The 20,830-nt window shown below is 74.8% G+C and overlaps 3 protein-coding genes across 3 annotated transcripts in view; 1 reads left to right on the forward strand and 2 right to left on the reverse strand.

The window, feature by feature from the left end:
• Positions 1 to 3,425, forward strand: part of SMPD1 (sphingomyelin phosphodiesterase 1) — a 12,558-nt gene extending 9,133 nt beyond the window's left edge. Inside the window, exon 6 of the mRNA XM_074151025.1 lies at positions 2,439 to 3,425. Coding sequence (XP_074007126.1) covers positions 2,439 to 2,848 — 410 coding nt within the window. The 3' untranslated portion in view covers positions 2,849 to 3,425. The remainder of the gene's footprint in view (positions 1 to 2,438) is intronic.
• A 1,066-nt stretch (positions 3,426 to 4,491) lies between these two features.
• APBB1 (amyloid beta precursor protein binding family B member 1) lies at positions 4,492 to 15,974 on the reverse strand. The gene is given in 17 exon segments (XM_074150658.1): positions 4,492 to 4,659; positions 5,479 to 5,655; positions 6,019 to 6,134; positions 6,222 to 6,305; positions 7,257 to 7,341; positions 8,684 to 8,798; positions 8,943 to 8,948; positions 10,200 to 10,327; positions 10,426 to 10,554; positions 11,307 to 11,343; positions 11,827 to 11,927; positions 12,009 to 12,065; positions 12,930 to 13,093; positions 14,843 to 14,933; positions 14,936 to 15,394; positions 15,483 to 15,549; positions 15,712 to 15,974. Coding segments are annotated over 17 exon segments (2,247 nt in total).
• Positions 15,975 to 16,633: 659 nt separating this feature from the next.
• Positions 16,634 to 20,670, reverse strand: HPX (hemopexin; the record flags this gene model as incomplete). The annotated part of the gene is given in 5 exon segments (XM_074150672.1): positions 16,634 to 16,860; positions 18,628 to 18,772; positions 19,801 to 19,854; positions 19,857 to 19,933; positions 20,571 to 20,670. Coding segments are annotated over 5 exon segments (603 nt in total), but the record flags the coding sequence as incomplete, so codon positions are not given.
• Positions 20,671 to 20,830: the final 160 nt, after the last annotated feature.

The raw sequence follows: 20,830 nt of genomic DNA on the forward strand, positions 1-20,830 counted from the left end.
GGGGGGGGCTGTGTGTGGGGGGGCTGTCCGTGCGGGGGGGGGGCTGTGTGTGGGGGAGCTCGGGGGGGGGGGGGGGCTGTGCGTGCGGGGGGGGGGCTGTGGGGGGGGGGGGGCTGTGTGTGGGGTGCAGGGGGCTGTGCGTGCGGGGGGGGGGGCTGTGTGTGTGTGGGGGGGGGCTGCTCACGCCACCCCCCCCGCAGGTTCGAGGGCACCATCGCGGGGCAGTTCTTCGGGCACACGCACCTGGACGAGTTCGAGCTTTTCTACGACGAGGAGACGCTCTCCCGCCCCGTCTCCGTCGCCTTCCTCGCCCCCAGCGCCACCACCTACATCGGCCTCAACCCCGGTGCGCCCCACGCCTGCCCCACCGCACCCCCTGCCCCACACCTGCCCCACAGCACCCCTCTGACCCACACCTCACCCACGCCTGCCCCACCGCACCCCCTGACCCACACCTCACCCACGGCACCCCCTGACCCACACCTCACCCACGCCTGCCCCACCGCACCCCCTGCCCCACCGCACCCCCTGCCCCACACCTGCCCCACAGCACCCCTCTGACCCACACCTCACCCACGCCTGACCCACGGCACCCCCTGCCCCACACCTCACCCACGGCACCCCCTGACCCACACCTCACCCACGGCACCCCCTGACCCACACCTCACCCACGCCTGCCCCACGGCACCCCCTGACCCACACCTCACCCTGCTCCACGCCTGCCCCACCACACCCCCTGCCCCACACCTCACCCTGCTCCACACCTGCCCCACAGCACCCCTCTGACCCACGCCTGCCCCACGCCTGCCCCACGGCACCCCCTGACCCACACCTCACCCTGCTCCACACCTGCCCCACAGCACCCCTCTGACCCACACCCTGCCCCACACCTCACCCTGCCCCACACCCCACACCTCACCCATAGCACCCCGACCTACACCTGCCCCACAGCACCCCCTGCCCCACACCCTGCTCCACAGCACCTTCCCGACCCACACCTCACCCACGGCACCCCCTGACCCACAGCACCCCCTGACCCACACCTCACCCTGCTCCACACCTGCCCCACAGCACCCCTCTGACCCACACCTCACCCACAGCACCCCCTGACCCACACCTCACCCACGCCTGCCCCACGCCTGCCCCACGGCACCCCCTGACCCACACCTCACCCTGCTCCACACCTGCCCCACAGCACCCCTCTGACCCGCACCCTGCCCCACACCTCACCCTGCCCCACACCCCACACCTCACCCATAGCACCCCGACCTACACCTGCCCCACAGCACCCCCTCCCCCACACCACCCCCTGACCCACACCCTGCCCCACACCCCGCCCCACACTCTGCACCCTGCCCCACACCACCCCCTGACCCACATTCTGCCCCACACCCTGCCCCACACCACCCCCTGACCCACATTCTGCCCCACACCCTGCCCCACACCACCCTCTGACCCACACTGCCCCACACCCTGCACCCTGCCCCACACCACCCCTCTGACTCACACCCTGCCACATAGCACCCCCCCAACCCACACCCTGCCCCACATCTCCCCCCCAACCTGAGTCCTGCCCCACAGGCCCCCCCAGCTCCAGCCCCAACACCCCCTGCCCCACAGCAGCCCCAAGGCTCCAGCTGTGGCACCCCCATCCTGCCCCACATTCCCCCTGGCTTCGGCTGAGGCACCCACATCCCCTGGTTCCCCCTGCTGACCCCTGCCCCACATCCCCCCATCCCCTGCTGCTGACCCCTGCCCCACATCCCCCGTCCCCTCCCGCTGACCCCCACCCCACATCCCCCTGCTGACCCCCTGCCCCACATCCCCCCGTCCCCTCCTGCTGACCCCCACCCCACATCCCCCTGCTGAGCCCCTGCCCCACATCCCCCCGTCCCCTCCTGCTGACCCCCACCCCACATCCCCCCCACTGACCCCCTGCCCTACATCCCCCCGTCCCCCTGCTAACCCCCGCCCCACATCCCCCCTGCTGACCCCCACCCCACATCCCCCTGCTGACCCCCTGCTGACCCCCTGCCCCAAATCCCCCCGTCCCCTCCTGGTGACCCCCACCCCACATCCCCCTGCTGACCCCCTGCTGACCCCCTGCCCCACATCCCCCCGTCCCCTCCCGCTGACCCCCTGCCCCACATCCCCCCCGCTGACCCCCTGCCCCACATCCCCCCATCCCCTCCTGCTGACCCCCTGCCCCACATCCCCCTGCTGAGCCCCTGCCCCACATCCCCCCGTCCCCTCCCGCTGACCCCCTGCCCCACATCCCCCTGCTGACCCCCTGCTGACCCCCTGCCCCAAATCCCCACATCCCCTTCTGCTGACTCCCCACCCCACATCCCCCTGCTGAGCCCCTGCCCCACATCCCCCCGTCCCCTCCCGCTGACCCCCTGCCCCACATCCCCCCCGCTGACCCCCGTGCCCCCCAGGGTACCGTGTGTACGAGGTGGACGGCCAGTACCCCGGCAGCTCGCTGGCCGTGCTGGACCACTGGACCTTCATCCTCAACCTGACGGAGGCCAACGCGCCGGGGGGCTCCCCGCGCTGGCGGCTGCTCTATGGGGCGCGGGAGGCGCTGGGGCTCCCCACGGCCTTCCCCGCCGACTGGGACCGGCTGCTGCGGCGCCTGCAGGACGACGAGCGGCTCTTCCAGCGCTTCTGGTTCCTGCGGCACAAGGGCAGCCCCCCCCGCCGGCCCTGCGGCCCCCCCTGCAAGGCCGCCCTGCTCTGCGCCCTGCGCACCGCCCGCTCCCACGACCCCCAGCTCTGCCGGCCCCTGCGCCCCACACTGCCCTTCCCGCGCATCCGGGAGCTGTGGGGCCAGCAGCGCCTCTGCTGAGGCCGCCCCCCGCCGGGACCCACATCCAGACCCACGCCGGGACCGGGACCCACACCTGGACCGGGACCCACATCCAGACCCACGCCGGGACCGGGACCCACACCTGGACCCACACCGGGACTGGGACCCACACTGGCACCCCACACCGAGACCCCCACACCAGGACTCCACACCAGGACCCCACACCGAGACCGGGACCCACACCCGCACCCACACCGGGACTGGGACCCACACTGGAACCCCACACCAAGACTCGCACCAGGACCCCACACCGGAACCGGGACCCACGCCGAGACTGGTACCGGGTACCAGGACTGGGACCCACACCAAGACCAGACCCCACACCGGCACTGGGACCCACACCAGGACCCCTGTATTGGGACCCCACACCGGGACCGGCAGCAGGACCCACACTGGAACCCCACACCAAGACTGGGACCCCGTACCGAGACCCACACCAAGACCGGGATCCTGCACTGGGACCCACATCGGCTCCGGGACCCCATACCGGGACCCAGACCCCCCCACCGGCCCCGGGACCCCCCCACCGGCCCCGGGTTCAATAAAGGTGTGTTGGACCCAGCGGCTCCTGCTGAGGCCCCGTGGGCTGCGCCGGGGGGGGCAGAGGGTCCCCCTCCCCATCCTCCCCCCCTCCCCCCGGGGGGTGCCGCAGGGAGGGGCCAGGCCAGGCTGGTGGAATGGGTTTATTAATTACTTATTAATTACTTAGTACGACACACATCCTCGTTAACGGCGGGAGCGGCGGCCCCCGGGGAGCCCCAGGCCGCAGGTTAGACCGCATGCAGGGGGGGCAGGGGGGGGCCCGCGCCCCCCCCCCCCGGCGACATCCTACCCCGGGGGGTGGGGGGGTCGCCCCAGCGTGTGGGGCAGGACCCCTGCCATGGGGCAGGACCACGCCCCACACCATGGGGCAGGACCCCCACCATGGGGCAGGACTACCCCCCCCCCCACCTTGGGGCAGGACCCCCGCCCCCTTGTTGTGGGGCAGGACCACCACCCCCCTTCTGTAGGGCAGGACCCCTGCCATGGGGCAGGACCGCGCCCCCACACCATGGGGCAGGACCCCCACCATGGGCAGGACCCCCGCCCCCTTGCTGTGGGACAGGACCACCACCCCCCATCTTGGGGCAGGACCCCCACCATGGGGCAAGACACCCTCCGTGGGGCAGGACCCCCGTCATGGGGCAGGACTACCCCCCCCCCCACCTTGGGGCAGGACCCCCGCCCCCTTGTTGTGGGGCAGGACCACCACCCCCCTTCTGTAGGGCAGGACCCCTGCCATGGGGCAGGACCGCGCCCCCACACCATGGGGCAGGACCCCCACCATGGGCAGGACCCCCGCCCCCTTGCTGTGGGACGGGACCACCACCCCCCATCTTGGGGCAGGACCCCCACCATGGGGCAAGACACCCTCCGTGGGGCAGGACCCCCGCCATGGCGTGTGGGGCTGCCGTGGGGCAGGACCCCCAGCCAGCAGCCCCCGGCAGCCTGGGGGAACACCGGGGGACCCCCGCCGCCCGCCCCCCCGCCCCTGCTCACCCCCGCCATCGCCCCCCCGGCCCGTCCCCGTGGCGGGGGGCGTCGGGCGGGGAGGGGGTCCCGGTGGCCGCCCCCCCCCCGTCTCAGGGGGTCTGGGCCCCGAGGCGCCGGGGCTTGAGGGTGCCCAGGAGGGTCTGGACGCCGCGTCGCACCGAGGAGCCCACCCGGCGGGCAACCGAGTCGGCCGGGGGGGCCGGCAAACAGGAGCTGGAGGGCGGGGGCCGGGCGTCCAGGCACTTCTGGTAGCGCAGCTGGGGAGAGGGGGGGTGAGCGGGGCTGGGGGGGCGCGGGGGGGGGACCCGGGGGGACACACACACGGGGGGGAGGTGGGGGGACACACAGTGGGGGGGACACGGTGGGGGACACACACACGGGGCGGGGACACACAGGGGGACACACGGGGGGGGGATGCAGGGGGATACACAGTGGGGGGGATGCAGGGGGGACACACATGGGGGGGACAGACCGGGGGGCATGCGGGGGACACACACATGGGGAGGGAGGCAGGGGGGACACACGTGGGGGGGACACACACGGGGGGGGACGTGGGGGGGACAGACTGGGGGGGACGTGGGGGGAGCACACCAGGGGGGAGGTGGGGGGGACACACATGGGGGGGGATGTGGGGGACACAGATGGGGGGACACACAGGGGGCACACAGACGGGGGGGGCCATGGGGGGGACAGACCAGAGGGGATGTGGGGGACACATGCGGGGGGGACACACACAGGGGGGGACGTGGCGGGGGGGACGTGGGGGACACACGCGGGGGGGCCACACGGGGGGGCCGTGGGGGGGACAGACCAGAGGGGATGTGGGGGACACACGCGGGGGGGACACAGACAGGGGGCCACACGGGGGGGGCCGCGGGGGGGACACAGATGGGGAGGACACACGTGGGGGGGACATGGTGGGGGGGACATGGGGGACACACGCAGGGGGGACACAGACGGGGGGCCACACGGGGGAGCTGCGGGGGGGACACAGATGGGGGGGACACACAGGGGGGCCGCGGTGGGGGGGACACACAGATGGGGGGCCACACGGGGGGGCCCGGGGGGGGGCTCACCACGCATGCGGCCTGCAGCGCCTCGCTGAGCCCCGCGGCGTTGGGCTCGCACCACACCATGTGGCAGCGGAAGGAGCCGGGGGCAGCGGCCACGATGAAGGCGAAGGAGCGGACGTCCCGGCCCACCCCCATGAAGGAGAGGAACCGCACGCGGCACTCGGCCACCACCGCCTCCGTCTGCGGGGACACCGGCCGTGCCACCCCACGGGGAACGGCCCCGCCATGGACACCAGCCCCACCATGGACACCAGCCCCACGGACACCATCACCACCATGGACACCGGCCCCACCATGGACACCAGCCCCATGGACACCAGCCCCACCATGGACACTGTCCCCATGGACACCAGCCCCATGGACACCAGCCCCACCATGGACACCGTCCCTATGGCCATCACCACCATGGAAACCACCAACGCAGACACCAGCCCCATGGCTATCACCAGCATGGATGCCACCCCCATGACCACCACCAGCGTGGCCACCAGCCCCATGGCTGTCCCCACGGTGGCCAGGCCGGTGCCGTGGGTCGGGCCCCACCTGCTGGTGGGTGATGGTGAGGGTGGCGGGTGCCACGTTGACCACGATGGGGGTCCAGTGCTCCTTGGTGCCGGTGGCCAGAGCCGCCTCCAGCGCCGCGTTGATGACGTCCATGCCTGGGGGGGCGGGGGGGGGGGGGGGTCATGGGGGCGCCCCACGGCTGCCCCACGGGGCGGGGTCCCCCCGCTGCCCCCCAGACTCACCCACGGGTTTGGCGACGGGGACGCAGCCCAGGTAACAGACGGGGAACTTCTGCCCCACCTCGCTCTTGGGCACCGGGAACTCCACTGCGGCACAGCCCCATGGCACCCGCCCCACGGCTGCCCCATAGCCACCCCACGGCCCCATGGCACCCGCCCCACAGCCGCCCCACGGCCGCCCCATAGCCACCCCACGGCCCCATGGCACCCGCCCCACAGCCGCCCCATAGCCACCCCATGGCTGCACCATAGCCACCCCATAGCCACCCCATCCACAGCCACCCCACGGCTGCCCCATAGCCACCCCACGGCCCCATGGCACCCACCCCACGGCTGCCCCATAGCCACCCCATGGCTGCACCATAGCCACCCCATGGCTGCACCATCCACAGCCACCCCATGGCTGCCCCATAGCCGCCCCACGGCCCCATGGCACCCGACTCACAGCCACCCCACGGCCACCCCACAGCTGCCCATAGCCACCCCACGGCTGCCCCATAGCCACCCCACGGCCCCATGGCACCCACCCCACAGCTGCCCATAGCCACCCCACGGCTGCCCCATAGCCACCCCACGGCCCCATGGCACCCGACCCACGGCCGCCCCATAGCCACCCCATGGCTGCCCCATAGCCACCCCACGGCCCCATGGCACCCCCAGACCCACACGCAGCTGCACAGCAACCCAGCCCCACAGCCCATGGCACTCCCGGGCCCACAGCCAGCCCCACAGCACCCACAGACTCACACACACAGCCCCATGGCACCACCAGCCCCACAGCCGCCCCACAGCCAGCACCCCACAGCCACCCCACACACGGCCCTGCACCCCCCCATGGCACCGCAGCACCCCCCAGCCCCACAACCATCACCCCCCCAGCCCCACAACCATCGCCCCACAACCATTGCCCCCCCGGCCCCACAACCCTCGCCCCACACCTGACAGCCCTCACCGTTGCCCCACAGCCAGAATCTCACAGCCGTCGCCCCCCAACCCTCACCCCACACTGCCCCCCCCTGCGCCCCCAGCCCCCCGTACCCTGGAGGGGGATCTCCCCGAGCCGGGCGGGGTCCGTGGGGGGGCCGTTGGCCGGTGCCCGGGCGCTTCGTCGCTCCTCCATGATCTGGGGGGAGCAGGGACCCCCCCCCCGTCACACCACGGCCCCTGGGAGCCCCCCCCGGGGGCCACAGAGAGCGGGGGGGGGGCTGCGGGGGGGAGGGTCCCACCGGGAACGGACCTCGGAGCTGGCTGGGGGGGGCGGGGGGGTTCACGTGGAGCTGGAGGGTCCCGGGGGGGCTCACCTGGGGCTGGGGGCTTTAGGAGCAGTGTGACTGGGGGGGGGTCCCGGGGGGGCTCACCTGGGGCTGGGGGTTGTGGGGCAGGGTCTTGCCTGGGCTGGGGGTCCTGGGGGGTCTCACACGGGTTGGGGGGGTCCCGGGGGGGTCTGCCCTGAGTTGGGGGGCTCTCACCTGGGTGGGGCATCCTGGGGGGGGGTCTCCCGTGGGTGGGGGGGTCCCGGGGGGGTCAGGGGGTGCCGGGGGGGTCTCCTCTGGGTCAGGGGGTCCTGGGGGGGTCTGGGGGTGCCGGGGGGGTCCCGGGGGGTCAGGGGTCCCGGGGGGGTCTCCCCTGGGTCAGGGGGTGCTGGAGGGGTCCCGGGGGGTCAGGGGGTCCCGGGGGGGGGGTCTCCCCTGGGTCTGGGTGTCCCGGGGGGGTCAGGGGGTCCCGGGGGGGTCTCCCCTGGGTCTGGGTGTCCCGGGGGGGTCAGGGAGTCCCAGGGGGGGGTCTCCCCTGGGTCAGGGGGTCCCGGGGGGTCAGGGGTCCCGGGGGGGTCTCCCCTGGGTCTGGGTGTCCCGGGGGGGCCAGGGGGTCCCGGGGGGGTCTCCCCTGGGTCTGGGTGTCCCGGGGGGGCCAGGGGGTCCCGGGGGGGGTCTCCCCTGGGTCTGGGTGTCCGGGGGGGTCTCCCCTGGGTTAGGGGGTGCTGGGGGGGTCAGGGGGTCCCGGGGGGGTCTCCCCTGGGTTAGGGGGTGCTGGGGGGGTCAGGGAGTCCCGGGGGGGTCTCCCCTGGGTCTGGGTGTCCCGGGGGGGTCAGGGGGTCCCGGGGGGGTCTCCCCTGGGTTAGGGGGTGCTGGGGGGGTCAGGGGGTCCCGGGGGGGTCTCCCCTGGGTCTGGGTGTCCCGGGGGGGTCAGGGGGTCCCGGGGGGGTCTCCCCTGGGTCTGGGTGTCCCGGGGGGGCCAGGGGGTCCCGGGGGGGGTCTCCCCTGGGTCTGGGTGTCCCGGGGGGGTCAGGGGGTCCCGGGGGGGTCTCCCCTGGGTTAGGGGGTGCTGGGGGGGTCAGGGGGTCCCGGGGGGGTCTCCCCTGGGTTAGGGGGTGCTGGGGGGGTCAGGGAGTCCCGGGGGGGTCTCCCCTGGGTCTGGGCGTCCCGGGGGGGTCAGGGGGTGCCGGGGGGGTCCCGGGGGGGTCTCACCTGGGCGCAGAGGCGGTGCAGGCGGGTGGCGATGTCCCGGGCCGGGCTGTCGCAGCGGAAGACGTGGCACTTGAGCACCTGCGTCAGGGGGTCCCGGGCCACGTAGGCGAAGTCCCTGGGGGGGGGGACGAGGGGGGGGGGACACCGCGCTCAGAGACGCACCCCACCCCCCCCCCCCGGGCCCCCCCAACCCACCCCAGCTGCCTCCAGCACCGCCCAGCGCGGGACTGGGGGGCACCGGGGGGCGCTGGCGCCGTACCTCTCCCTGCGTCCCGGCAGCGCGGCAGGAGAGAGCCAGAGAGCGGTTATGGGGGGCGGGCCCCACAACCCCCCCACGAACCCCCCTGCGCCCCACAGAGCCCCACAACCCCCCCACGGACCCCCCTGCGCCCCACAGGGCCCCACAACCCCCCCACGGACCCCCCTGCGCCCCACAGGGCCCCACAACCCCCCCCCACAGACCCCCCTGCGCCCCACAGAGCCCCACAACCCCCCCAGACACCCCCCGTGCCCCACAGGGCCCCACAACCCCCCCAGACACCCCCCGTGCCCCACAACCCCCCCACAGACCCCCCTGCGCCCCACAGAGCCCCACAACCCCCCCACGGACCCCCCTGCGCCCCACAGGGCCCCACACCCTCCCACGGACCCCCCCCATGGACCCCCCCTGCGCCCCACAGGGCCCCACACACCCCCCAGACACCCCCCGTGCCCCACAGGGCCCCACAACCCCCCCACAGACCCCCCCTGCGCCCCACAAGGCCCCACACGCCCCCCAGGGGAGACCCCCACGCCCCACAGCGCCCTGCCTGGCCCCTGACACCCCCCCGAGCCGGCACTGCTTGGGGGGCTCAGCCTCGGGACCCCCCACCCCCCCCACGGGACCCCACAGCCCCACATGCACCCCACACTCCACAGGCACGGGACCCCCACAGCCCTGCACCCCACTGTGCCCCATTGTGCCCCACAGGCACGGGACCCCCACAGCCCCACATCCCACACGCACCTGGGACCCCCAGGGCCCCACACCTCAAGTGCACGGGAGGGACCCCCACACCCTGCACCCCACACCCTGCACCCCACACGCACCTGGGACCCCCACACCCTACACCCAGACCCCCACAGGCCTACACCCCACGTGTACCCAGACCCACACACCCTGTGCCCCATATATACCCAGACCCACACGCCCTGCAGGCACCGCACACCCCCTGTCCCATCCCTGGGACCTGTGGGGTACCCCCTGCCCCACAGAGGGGGAAGAGGGGTCCCTGCCCCACACCCACCCCACAGCGGGGGAAAAGGAGTCCCTGCCCCATGCCTGCCCCACACAGGGGGAAGAGAGGTCCCTGCCCCACATTCACCCCACACCCACCCCACAGAGGTGGAGGAGGGATCCCTGCCCCACACCCACCCCACATTCACCCCACACCCGCCCCACAGAGATGGAGGAGGGGTCCCTGCCCCACACCCACCCCACACCCACCCCACAGAGGGGGAAGAGGGGTCCCCCCACCTGCCGCTGTCGCGCCCCACGCCCCAGACGCGGATGGCGGCCACGGGCTGGGCGTGCAGCAGGGTCTGGTCCCGGGGGTCCACCAGCTCCAGCGTGCGCCCCTCCAGCAGCAGCAGCATCGCCCGGCCCTGGGGGGGCGAGGGGGGGACACGCGGAGCGTGAGGGGGGGGGGGGGCGCCGCGGGGCAGGCCGTGGGGCAGGCCGTGGGGCAGGCCGTGGGGCTCACCTGGGCGGGGGGTCCGCGCCGGTGCAGGGAGAGCTGGCGGATGCAGTTGTTGACGGCGACGCTGCTGCGGCCGGGGCTCAGCTCCTCCTCGCTCATCTCCACCCAGCCCAGAGAGCGCACCCAGAAACGCTGTGGGGCAGGGCGTGGGGCAGGGCGTGGGGCACGGTGTGGGGCTGGTCCGCCCCTGCACCCCCAATCTCCAGGGCAGGGGGAACCCTGCACCCCAGACCCGTCCAAGCCCCCTCTCGCCACAGTGACAGCACTGCACTGTGGGAACACGTGGGGCAGGGTGTGGGGCAGGGCGTGGGGCAGGGCGTGGGGCAGAGTATGGGGCAGGGTGTGGGGCAGGTCTGCCCCCGCGCCCCCAATCCCCAGGGCAGGGGGGGATCCTGCACCCCAGACCCGTCCAAGCCCCCTCTCGCCACAGTGACAGCACTGCACTGCGGGGACGTGTGGGGCAGGGTGCGGGGCAGGGACGTGTGGGGCAGGGACGTGTGGGGCAGGGTTATCCCTGCACCCCTGTTCCCTGGGGCAGGGGGGACCGTGCACCCCGACCCATCTAAGTCCCCCCCACCACAGTGACACTGTGGGGCGTGTGGGGCAGGGATGTGTGGGGCAGGGATGTGTGGGGCAGGGACATGTGGGGCAGGACTGCCCCCACACCCACAGTCCCCAGGGCAGGGGGATCCTGCACCCCAGACCCGTCCGACCCCCCCCCACCGCAGTGCCAGCACCGTGGCACCCCGGGGTGGGGGTCCCGGCCGCCCCCCAGCAGTGGGGCAGAGCCCCGGCCCCATGGGGCAGCCAGGGTGGGGAAGGGGCCCGTGGGGGGGGCTGGGCTGGGCACCCCCCCACCCCCCATCCTGGGACCCCAGACCCACCTCGGATCCCGCGGCGTCCTCCTCCTCCGGGGCCGCGCTGCAGGAGTGGGGGGGCCATCACCCCCCGGCAATGGGGGGCCTGACCCACGGCTCTGCCCCCCAACACCTCTGCCCCCCAACAGCCCCCACCCCTGCCCCCCAACAGCCCCCACGGCTCTGCCCCCCAACACCTCTGCCCCCCAACAGCCCCCACCCCTGCCCCCCAACAGCCCCCACGGCTCTGCCCCCCAGCCCCCACCCCAGGGCTCAGCTCCGCCCCCCCCCAATTCTGCCTGTTCCTCGGGGTCCCACCTCCTCACGGGCCCAGGACCCCCCCATGCACCCCCCAGACCCCTCACAGCCCCCCCCAGACCCCTCACAGCCCCAGGACCCCCCCACGGCCTCCCCCAGCCCCCCCACAGAGCCCACACCCCCACAGCCTCTCCCCAGCCCTCCCAGGACCCCCCCAGCCCCCCCATGGACCCCACAGCCCCCCAGCCTCTCCCCAGCCCTCCCAGGACCCCCCCAGCCCCCCACGCACCCCACAACTGGCGAGCCCCGTCCCGGCGAGGGCGGCTCCTGCTCCTGCCCCCCGGGCTCCTCCTCATCCTCATCTTCCTCCTCCTCCTCGGGAGCGGGGTCCTGGGGAGGGGAGGGGGGGGCTGGCAGGGGCCGGGCAGCATGGGGGGCTGCCCCACAGCCCGCCCCACAGCCCCCGCTCACCTTCCAGAAATCCCCCCCCGGGAAGGCATCACCCGGGGAGAAGCCCGTCCAGGAGAACTGTGGGGAGAGCGGGGCCCGGTCAGGGAGTGTGCCGTGGGGCAGCCCCACAGCGCTGCACCCCGGGGGTCCCCACTGCCCCACATGCCATGGGGCAGCCCCATAGCTCTGCACCCTGTGGGGCAGCCCCACAGCGCTGCACCCTGGGGGTCCCCACCACCCCATATGCCATGGGGCAGCCCCACAGCCCAGGGGTCTCCCCCACCCCAGACCCCAGCGGGTAGCCCCATGGCCCCGTACCCCTGGGGGTCCCCACCGCCCCACGGCTCCAAACCCTGGGGGGCAGCCCCACACCCTGGGGTTCCCCACTGTCCCTGGGGGGCAGCCCCACAGTCCCACATCTTGTGGGGCAGCTGCACCACCCCACACCCTGTGGGGCAGCCCCATGGCCCTACACCACCCCAGAGGGCAACCCCACGGCCCCACACCCCAGGGGTCCCCACTGCCCCATAGCCAGGGGGCAGCCCCACACCCTGTGGGTCTGCCCCATCCCACACCCCAGGGGGGTCCCCATGGCCCCCCACCCCAGGGGGCAGCCCCCCGCCCCACACTCTGAGGAGGTCCCCGCCACCGCTCCATAGCCAGGGGGCAGCCCCACGGCCCCACACCCCGGGGGTCTGCCCCATCCCACACCCCAGGGGGGTCCCCACAGCCCCCCACCCCAGGGGGCAGCCCCACTGCCCCACACCCTGTGGGTCTGCCCCATCCCACACCCCAGGGGGCAGCCCCACAGCCCCCCACCCCAGGGGGCAGCCCCATGGCCCCACACTCTGAGGGGGCCCCCACCACCGCCCCTGAGCCAGGGGGCAGCCCCACCGCCCCATAGCCCCCCCATGCCGTGGGGCAGCCCCCGTGGCGACTCACGTGGGGGTGCCGGGCGGGGGGGCGGCCCAGCCCCGGGGGGGGCTCCCACTGGGTGGTCCCGGTGGGCACGTGCCAGTAGTAGGTGCCCGAGGTGTCCCGCACCCGCAGCCAGCCCGCCGGCAGGTCCGAGTCGGGGCCCAGCGCGCTGCGGCTCCACAGGCCATCTGGGGGGGCACGGGGCGGGAGGGGGGGTCAGGGGCACGGCCCCCCCAGCCCCACACTGCCCCCCGGCCAGCGGGGACACCCCACCCCCCCCCGAGGGCTCTGCGCCCCCCATAAAAGGGGGCTGTGCCCACACGGGGCTCCCCCCCCAGCCCCACCGCCCGCCGTGGGGCCCGCAGCGCGCCCCCCACCCCCTCCAGCCCCACGGCGGGACCCACGGCCGGGTCGGGGGGCAGTCCCCCATCCCCCCCCCCTCACCTGGGCCGGGCTGGACCAGGCGTTTCCATGGCAACCGCTGACGGCAGCGCAGGGATGCGGGGGGGGGGGCAGGGATGGACGGGGGGACACACAAGGATGGGGGGCACACGGGGGGGTGCAGGGATGGGGGGGCACAGAGGTGGGGAACAGGGGGACACGGGGGATGCAGGGATGGGGGGGGCACAGGGACGGGGGGGGCACAGGGAGGGGGGTGTCGGGGGGGAAGGGGGGTGTCGGGGGGGGTGGATGTCCAAGGACCGGGTGGAGAAGGGGGGCAGGGATTGGGGGGACACGGGGGGGGACAGGACACAGGGATGGGGAGGGGGGGAGAGCAGGGACACGGGGGGTACGGACAGCCGTGGGGCAGGCAGGGACAGCCGTGGGGCAGCAGCTGGGGGGAATCAGGGCAGCCATGGGGCGGGCAGGGGAGACAGGGACAGCTGTGGGGCGGATGCAGGCTGCCATGGGGCAGTCAGAGGTGGCCATGACCATGGGGCTGCCGTGGGGCAGGCGTGTGGGGCAGCTGTGGGGTAGTCAGAGGTGGCTGTGGGGCGGCTATGGGTCAGCCATGGGGCTGTGGTGGGTCTGCCATGGGTCAGCCATGGGGCGGCTATGGGTCTGCCATGGGTCAGCCATGGGGTGGCTATGGGTCAGCCGTGGGGCAGCTATGGGGCATCCAAGGGTCAGCCGTGGCACATCCAAGGGTCAGCCTGCGGGGCAGCCGTGGGGTGGCTATGGGGCATCCAAGGGTCAGCCATGGGGCAGCCGTAGGGCAGGCACGGGACAGCCATGGGGCATCCAAGGGGCATCCATGGGGCAGCCAGGGGTCAGCCGTGGGGCATCCAAGAGTCAGCCATGGGGCACCTATGGGGCAGCCACGGGTCAGCCGTGGGGCAGCTATGGGGTGGTCATGGGTCAGCCACAGGTCAGCTACGGATCAGCCGTGGGGCAGCCATGGGGCAGCCAGGGGTCAGCCACGGGGCATCCAAGGGTCAGCCGTGGGGCAGGCACGGGGCGGTTATGGGTCAGCCACGGGTCAGCTATGGGGCAGCCGTGGGGCAGGCACGGGTCGGTTATGGGGCAGCCGTGGGGCAGGCACGGGGCAGCCACGGGTCGGTTATGGGGCAGCTGTGGGGCAGGCACGGGGCGGTTATGGGGCAGCCGTGGGTCAGCCATGGGGCAGCCGTGGGGCAGGCACGGGTCGGTTATGGGGCAGCTGTGGGGCAGGCACGGGGCGGTTATGGGGCAGCCGTGGGGCAGCCGTGGGGCAGGCACGGGGCGGTTATGGGGCAGCCATGGGGCAGCCGTGGGGCAGGCACGGGGCGGTTATGGGGCAGCCATGGGGCAGGCACGGGTCGGTTATGGGGCAGCCGTGGGGCAGGCACGGGTCGGTTATGGGGCAGCCGTGGGGCAGGCACGGGGCAGCCGCGGGTCGGTTATGGGGCAGCCGTGGGGCAGCCGTGGGGCAGGCACGGGGCCGGAGTGGTGCCCACCTGCGTCCTCGGGGGAGGTGCCGGGGGGGCTGCCCTGGCTGCTGCTGGCCCAGCTGGAGTCCTCGTCGCTGCCGGCGCCGCTGCGGGCCCCCCCCCCCCCCCGAAGAGGCGGCTGGTGCTGCGGGGGGGCTCCCGCGGCCCCCGCCCCCCCCCGCTGCCCTCCGACTCCCCCGTGGCCGGGTCGCTCTGCACCGGCGTCGAGTCCCCGTCGCCTTCCTCCTCCTCCTCCTCCTCCTCCTCCTCCTCCTCTTCCTCCTCCTGCTCCTCCTGCCCCCCCCCCCGCCGCAGCGGGAGGTGCAGCCCCGGGACGCCCCCCCCCCCCGCCGCCGCGGGGGGGTCTGTCCCCAGCTCGTTGCGGTTCTGGTCCCGCCGGGCCCCCCCCCGCCCCCGCCGGTTCTCCCCCTCCTTCACCCACTCGGCGTTGCCCGGTTCCTCGGCGGGGGGGGGGGAGGGGGGAGCGGCGGCGGAGGGGGCCGGGGGGGGCGGCCCCGCCGCCGGGCACCGGTTGTCGTTGGCCAGGTCGCCCAGCGGGCACGCCATGGCGCCGCTTCGCTCGCCCGGGGGACCCCGAGGCGGGGGGGCGGGGGGGGGCGGGGGCCGGGGCTCCCCCCCGAGGGACCCCCCCCCCCCCTTTCCTCACCCTCCTCCCTCCGCGGGCGGCGGCTCCTACAGCCCCCGGGGCGCCGGGGCCTCCGCGTCCATCGGGCCTGCGGGGGGGGGAGGAGAGCGGGCAGCGGCGGCGCCGGGACCCCCCCCCGCGGGACACCCCCACCCCCCCCGCGCCCCGGGGACCCAGGGGACCCCCCCTCCCCCGCCCCGGGGGGTCCCCGTTCCCCCCCCCCCGCCCCCGGAGGCGGCCCGGCCGGTACCTGCGGCGGCCTCCGGGGGCTCCGGGGGAGGGGGGCACTTCCGCTTCCGGGGGCGGGGCGGGACGGGGCCCCGCCCACCGTGGCGTACGGCCCCGCCCACCGCGGCGCACGGCCCCCCCGCAGCGCCACCTGGCCCCGCCCACCGCGGCGCACGGCCCCGCCCCCAGCGCCATCTGGCCCCGCCCACCGCGGCACATGACCCCGCCCACCGCGGCGCACGGCCCCGCCCCCAGCGCCATCTGGCCCCGCCCACCGCGGCACATGACCCCGCCCACCGCGGCGCACGGCCCCGCCCCAGCCGCACCTGACCCCGCCCACGGCGGCTCCGGGCGGGGGCCGGGGTGTCTCCCCCCCCCCCCACCGGGCCCGTATCGCGATAGAAGGCGGCCCGGGGCGGGGAGGGGGGGGAGGGCTCGGACTTGGCCCCCCCCCCTCCATGTCCCCCCCGCTTCCCGCCCCCCACCCCGGGGCCGGTGTCACCCCCCGGCGAGCGGGGACCCCCCCCCCGGTGGCGGTGGGTGCCGAGGTGACAGCCCCGAACCCCCGTGCCTGGGACCCCCCCGCACCCCAGGACCCCCCCAGGACCCCCCCAGGACCCCCCGGCTCCAGGACCCCCCCGGCCCCTCCCAGGACACCCCCCCCGGACCCTCCCAGGAGCCCCCCCGGTCCCGGGGACCCCTCAGGACCCCAGTACCCCCCCCCCCCAGGATCCTTCGGACCCAGGACCCCCCCAACCGCCAGGGACCCCCCCGGACCTTCCCAGGACCCCCCCCTCGGCCCCGGGGACCACCCCTCAGGACCCGGCTCACCCCGGGGGTCCGGGCGCTTCCCCCCCCGATCCCCGCCCGCCCCCCCCCAGACAGAGCAGGGGCTCTCGGGGTGGGGGGTGCTGATGGATTTTATTGCCCCCCCCCGGCGCCGCTCACTGGGGGCACTGGAGGAAGCGGGGGGCGATGCTCTGGGGGGGGGCGGGGTGCCGTGCCCCCAGCAGCTCCCGCACACCGGGGTACAGGTGGAAGCTGCCCCCCCGGAAGAGGAAGACGCCCTCGGGGGTGCACATGGCGCCGTCCACCCCCCCGTGGGGCAGGGGCCCCTCCTCCTGCCCCCCCCGCGGGCTCTGCCGCAGGTCCACGCGCTGCACTCGGTCCCCTGCGGGCACCCCAAAACCCTCACACAGCGGCACGGGCACCCCAAAACCCCCCCGGCACCCCCAGACCGGCCATGGGCACCCCAAACCCCCCCCCGGCACCCCCAGACCGGCCATGGGCACCCCAAAACCCTCACACAGCGGCACGGGCGCCCCAAAACCCCCCGGCACCCCCAGACCGGCCATGGGCACCCCAACCGCCCCCCGGCACCCCCAAACTGGCCATGGGCACCCCAAAACCCTCACACAGCGGCACGGGCACCCCAACCCCCCCGGCACCCCCAGACTGGCCATGGGCACCCCAAAACCCTCACACAGCGGCATGGGCACCCCAAAACCCCCCCGGCACCCCAACCCCCCCCGGCACCCCCAGACTGGCCATGGGCACCCCAACCGCCCCCCGGCACCCCCAGACCGGCCATGGGCACCCCAACCGCCCCCCGGCACCCCCAGACCGGCCATGGGCACCCCAAAACCCTCACACAGCGGCATGGGCACCCCAAAACCCCCCCGGCACCCCCAGACCGGCCATGGGCACCCCAAACCCCCCCCCGGCACCCCCAGACCGGCCATGGGCACCCCAAAACCCTCACACAGCGGCACGGGCGCCCCAAAACCCCCCGGCACCCCCAGACCGGCCATGGGCACCCCAACCGCCCCCCGGCACCCCCAAACTGGCCATGGGCACCCCAAAACCCTCACACAGCGGCACGGGCACCCCAACCCCCCCGGCACCCCCAGACTGGCCATGGGCACCCCAAAACCCTCACACAGCGGCATGGGCACCCCAAAACCCCCCGGCACCCCAACCCCCCCCGGCACCCCCAGACTGGCCATGGGCACCCCAACCGCCCCCCGGCACCCCCAGACCGGCCATGGGCACCCCAACCGCCCCCCGGCACCCCCAGACCGGCCATGGGCACCCCAAAACCCTCACACAGCGGCATGGGCACCCCAAAACCCCCCCGGCACCCCCAGACCGGCCATGGGCACCCCAAACCCCCCCCCGGCACCCCCAGACCGGCCATGGGCACCCCAAAACCCTCACACAGCGGCACGGGCGCCCCAAAACCCCCCGGCACCCCCAGACCGGCCATGGGCACCCCAACCGCCCCCCGGCACCCCCAAACTGGCCATGGGCACCCCAAAACCCTCACACAGCGGCACGGGCACCCCAACCCCCCCGGCACCCCCAGACCCCACCATGGGCACCCCAAAACCCCCCGGCACCCCCAGACCGGCCATGGGCACCCCAACTCCCCCCAGCACCCCCAGACCCCACCATGGGCACCCCAAAACCCCCCCGGCACCCCCAGACCGGCCATGGGCACCCCAAAACCCCCCCCCGGCACCCCAACCCCCCCCCGGCACCCCCAGACCGGCCATGGGCACCCCAACCCCCCCCGGCACCCCCAGACTGGCCATGGGCACCCCAACTCCTCCCAGCACCCCCAGACCGGCCATGGGCACCCCAACTCCCCCCAGCACCCCCAGACCCCACCATGGGCACCCCAAAACCCCCCGGCACCCCCAGACCGGCCATGGACATCCCAAACCCCCCCCCAGCACCCCCAGACCCCACCACAGACCCCACCACGGGCGGGGGTCACGGGCCCAGGGCACCCCACCCACCCGGGGGGGGCTGTCAATGGGGGGGGTCCCGTCACTGGAGGGTCCCTGCACTGGGGGGTCCTGTCCCCAGGGGGTCCCTGCACTGGGGGGTCCCTGCACTGGGGGGTCCCGGGGGGGTCCCGTGGGGCAGCACCCACCGGTGATGAGGTAGAGGAGGGGGGAGCCGGGGCAGGTGAAGGCGGCGTCGGCGCGGGGCACCCCCAGCTCCTCCTGCAGCGGCCGGGGGTACCCCGAAACCAGGCGGTGCCCCCGCCCCGACAGGAACACCCACACCTGCGAGCCCTGGGGGGCGAGGGCGGCGTGGGGCAGGGCCGGCACGGGGGGGGGTGGGGGGGGGGCATGGGGGGCACAGGGGGAAGGGCCGGCACGGGGGGGGTGGGGGAAGGGGGGCAGGGCTGGCATGGGAGGGGTATGGGGGGGGCATGGGGGGCACAGGGGGTATATGAGGGGTAGGGGGGGTATATGGGAACACGGGGGGATATTGGGGGGTATGGGGAGGGTATGGGGGGCTATGGGGTGTATGGGGGTATATGGGGTGTGTGGGGCTATGGGGGGCAGAGGGCTATGGGGTATATGGGGGGTGTGGGGCCATGGGGGGCAGGGGGCTATGGGGTGTGTGGGGCCATGGGGCTGTGGGGCCATGGGGCTATGGGGGGCAGAAGGCTATGGGGCTATGGGGCCATGGGGTGTGGGGCTATGGGGGGCAGGGGGCTATGGGGGGCAGGGGGCTATAGGGCTATGGGGGGCAGAGGGCTATGGGGTATATGGGGGGTGTGGGGCTATGGGGTGTGTGGGGCCATGGGGCTATGGGGCCATGGGGTGTGGGGCCATGGGGCTATGGGGGGCAGAAGGCTATGGGGCCATGGGGCTATGGGGGGGCAGGGGGCCATGGGGCTATGGGGCAATGTGGGGCAGGGGGCTATGGGGCTATGGGGCCATGGGGCTATGGGGGGCAGGGGGCTATGGGGCTATGGGGCCATGGGGGGCAGAAGGCTATGGGGCCATGGGGCTATGGGGGGCAGGGGGCTATGGGGCTATGGGGCCATGGGGGGCAGAAGGCTATGGGGCCATGGGGCTATGGGGGACAGGGGGCTATGGGGGGCAGAAGGCTATGGGTCCATGGGGCTATGGGGGGCAGGGGGCTATGGGGCTATGGGGGGCAGAAGGCTATGGGGCCATGGGGCTATGGGGGACAGGGGGCTATGGGTCCATGGGGCTATGGGGGGGCAGGGGCTATGGGTCCATGGGGCTATGGGGCCATGTGGGGCAGGGGGCCAGGGGGCTATGGGGCCATGTGGGGCAGGGGGTACCTGGATGAGGTAGGAGCGCCCCTCCCAGGCGAAGGCGGCGTCCACCCCCCCCCGCTCAGGCCGGGCCAGACGTGGGGCAGGGGCCAGGGGTGCTGCCCGTCCCCCCCCCCGTCCAGCCGGAAGGAGAGGTTCCCTGTGGGGTGGGGGTCAGCGCCTCTGCCCCACGGATCCGCCCCACTGATCATCCGCCCCACGGATCCACCCCACCGATCCGCCCCACAGATCATCCACCCCACCGATCCACCCCACTGATCATCTGCCCCACGGATCCGCCCCACCAATCCGCCCCACAGATCATCCGCCCCACCGATCCGCCCCAGTGATCATCTGCCCCACGGATCCACCCCACCAATCTGCCCCACTGATCTGCCCCCCTTGAACCTGCCCCACAGTCCTGCCCCATGGCACAGCCACAACCACAGCCCCACAGCCCCACCATGTCTCCTGCCCCCATCGCCCCCCTCCCTCTGCCCCCATCGCCCCCCAACCCCTGCCCCCCATCGCCCCCCTCCCTCTGCCCCCCATCGCCCCCCAACCCCTGCCCCCCATCGCCCCCCTCCCTCTGCCCCCATCGCCCCCCAACCCCTGCCCCCCATCGCCCCCCTCCCTCTGCCCCCCATCGCCCCAACTCCTGTCCCCCATCACCCCCCAACCCCTGCCCCCCATCGCCCCCCTCGCTGTCCCCCATCACCCCCCCATCCCCCAGCCCCCCATCGCCCCCCATTTCCCCCCCATCACCCCTGACCCCCATGCCCCCCCGTGCCCCCCACCGCGGAAGGCGTGGATGCGCCCGGCGTCGTCGGAGAGCAGGGCCCCGAAGGGCCGGGGGCTGCAGCGGTCGCCGTCCTCCCCCCACGAGGCGTTGCCGTGGCCGTGCCCTGCGGCACCCGCGCCGTGGGGCTGGGGGCGATGGACCCCCCCGGGGGGGCACCCCCCACCGTGGGGCTGGGGCTGGGGGCGACGGACCCCCCCCCGGGAGGGGCTGGGGGGGGGGGTTCCCCCCCACCGTGGGGTCAGGGTCACCGGGAGG

This window comes from Numenius arquata, chromosome 1 (genome assembly GCF_964106895.1).
Source record: "Numenius arquata chromosome 1, bNumArq3.hap1.1, whole genome shotgun sequence".
NCBI lineage: Eukaryota > Metazoa > Chordata > Aves > Charadriiformes > Scolopacidae > Numenius > Numenius arquata.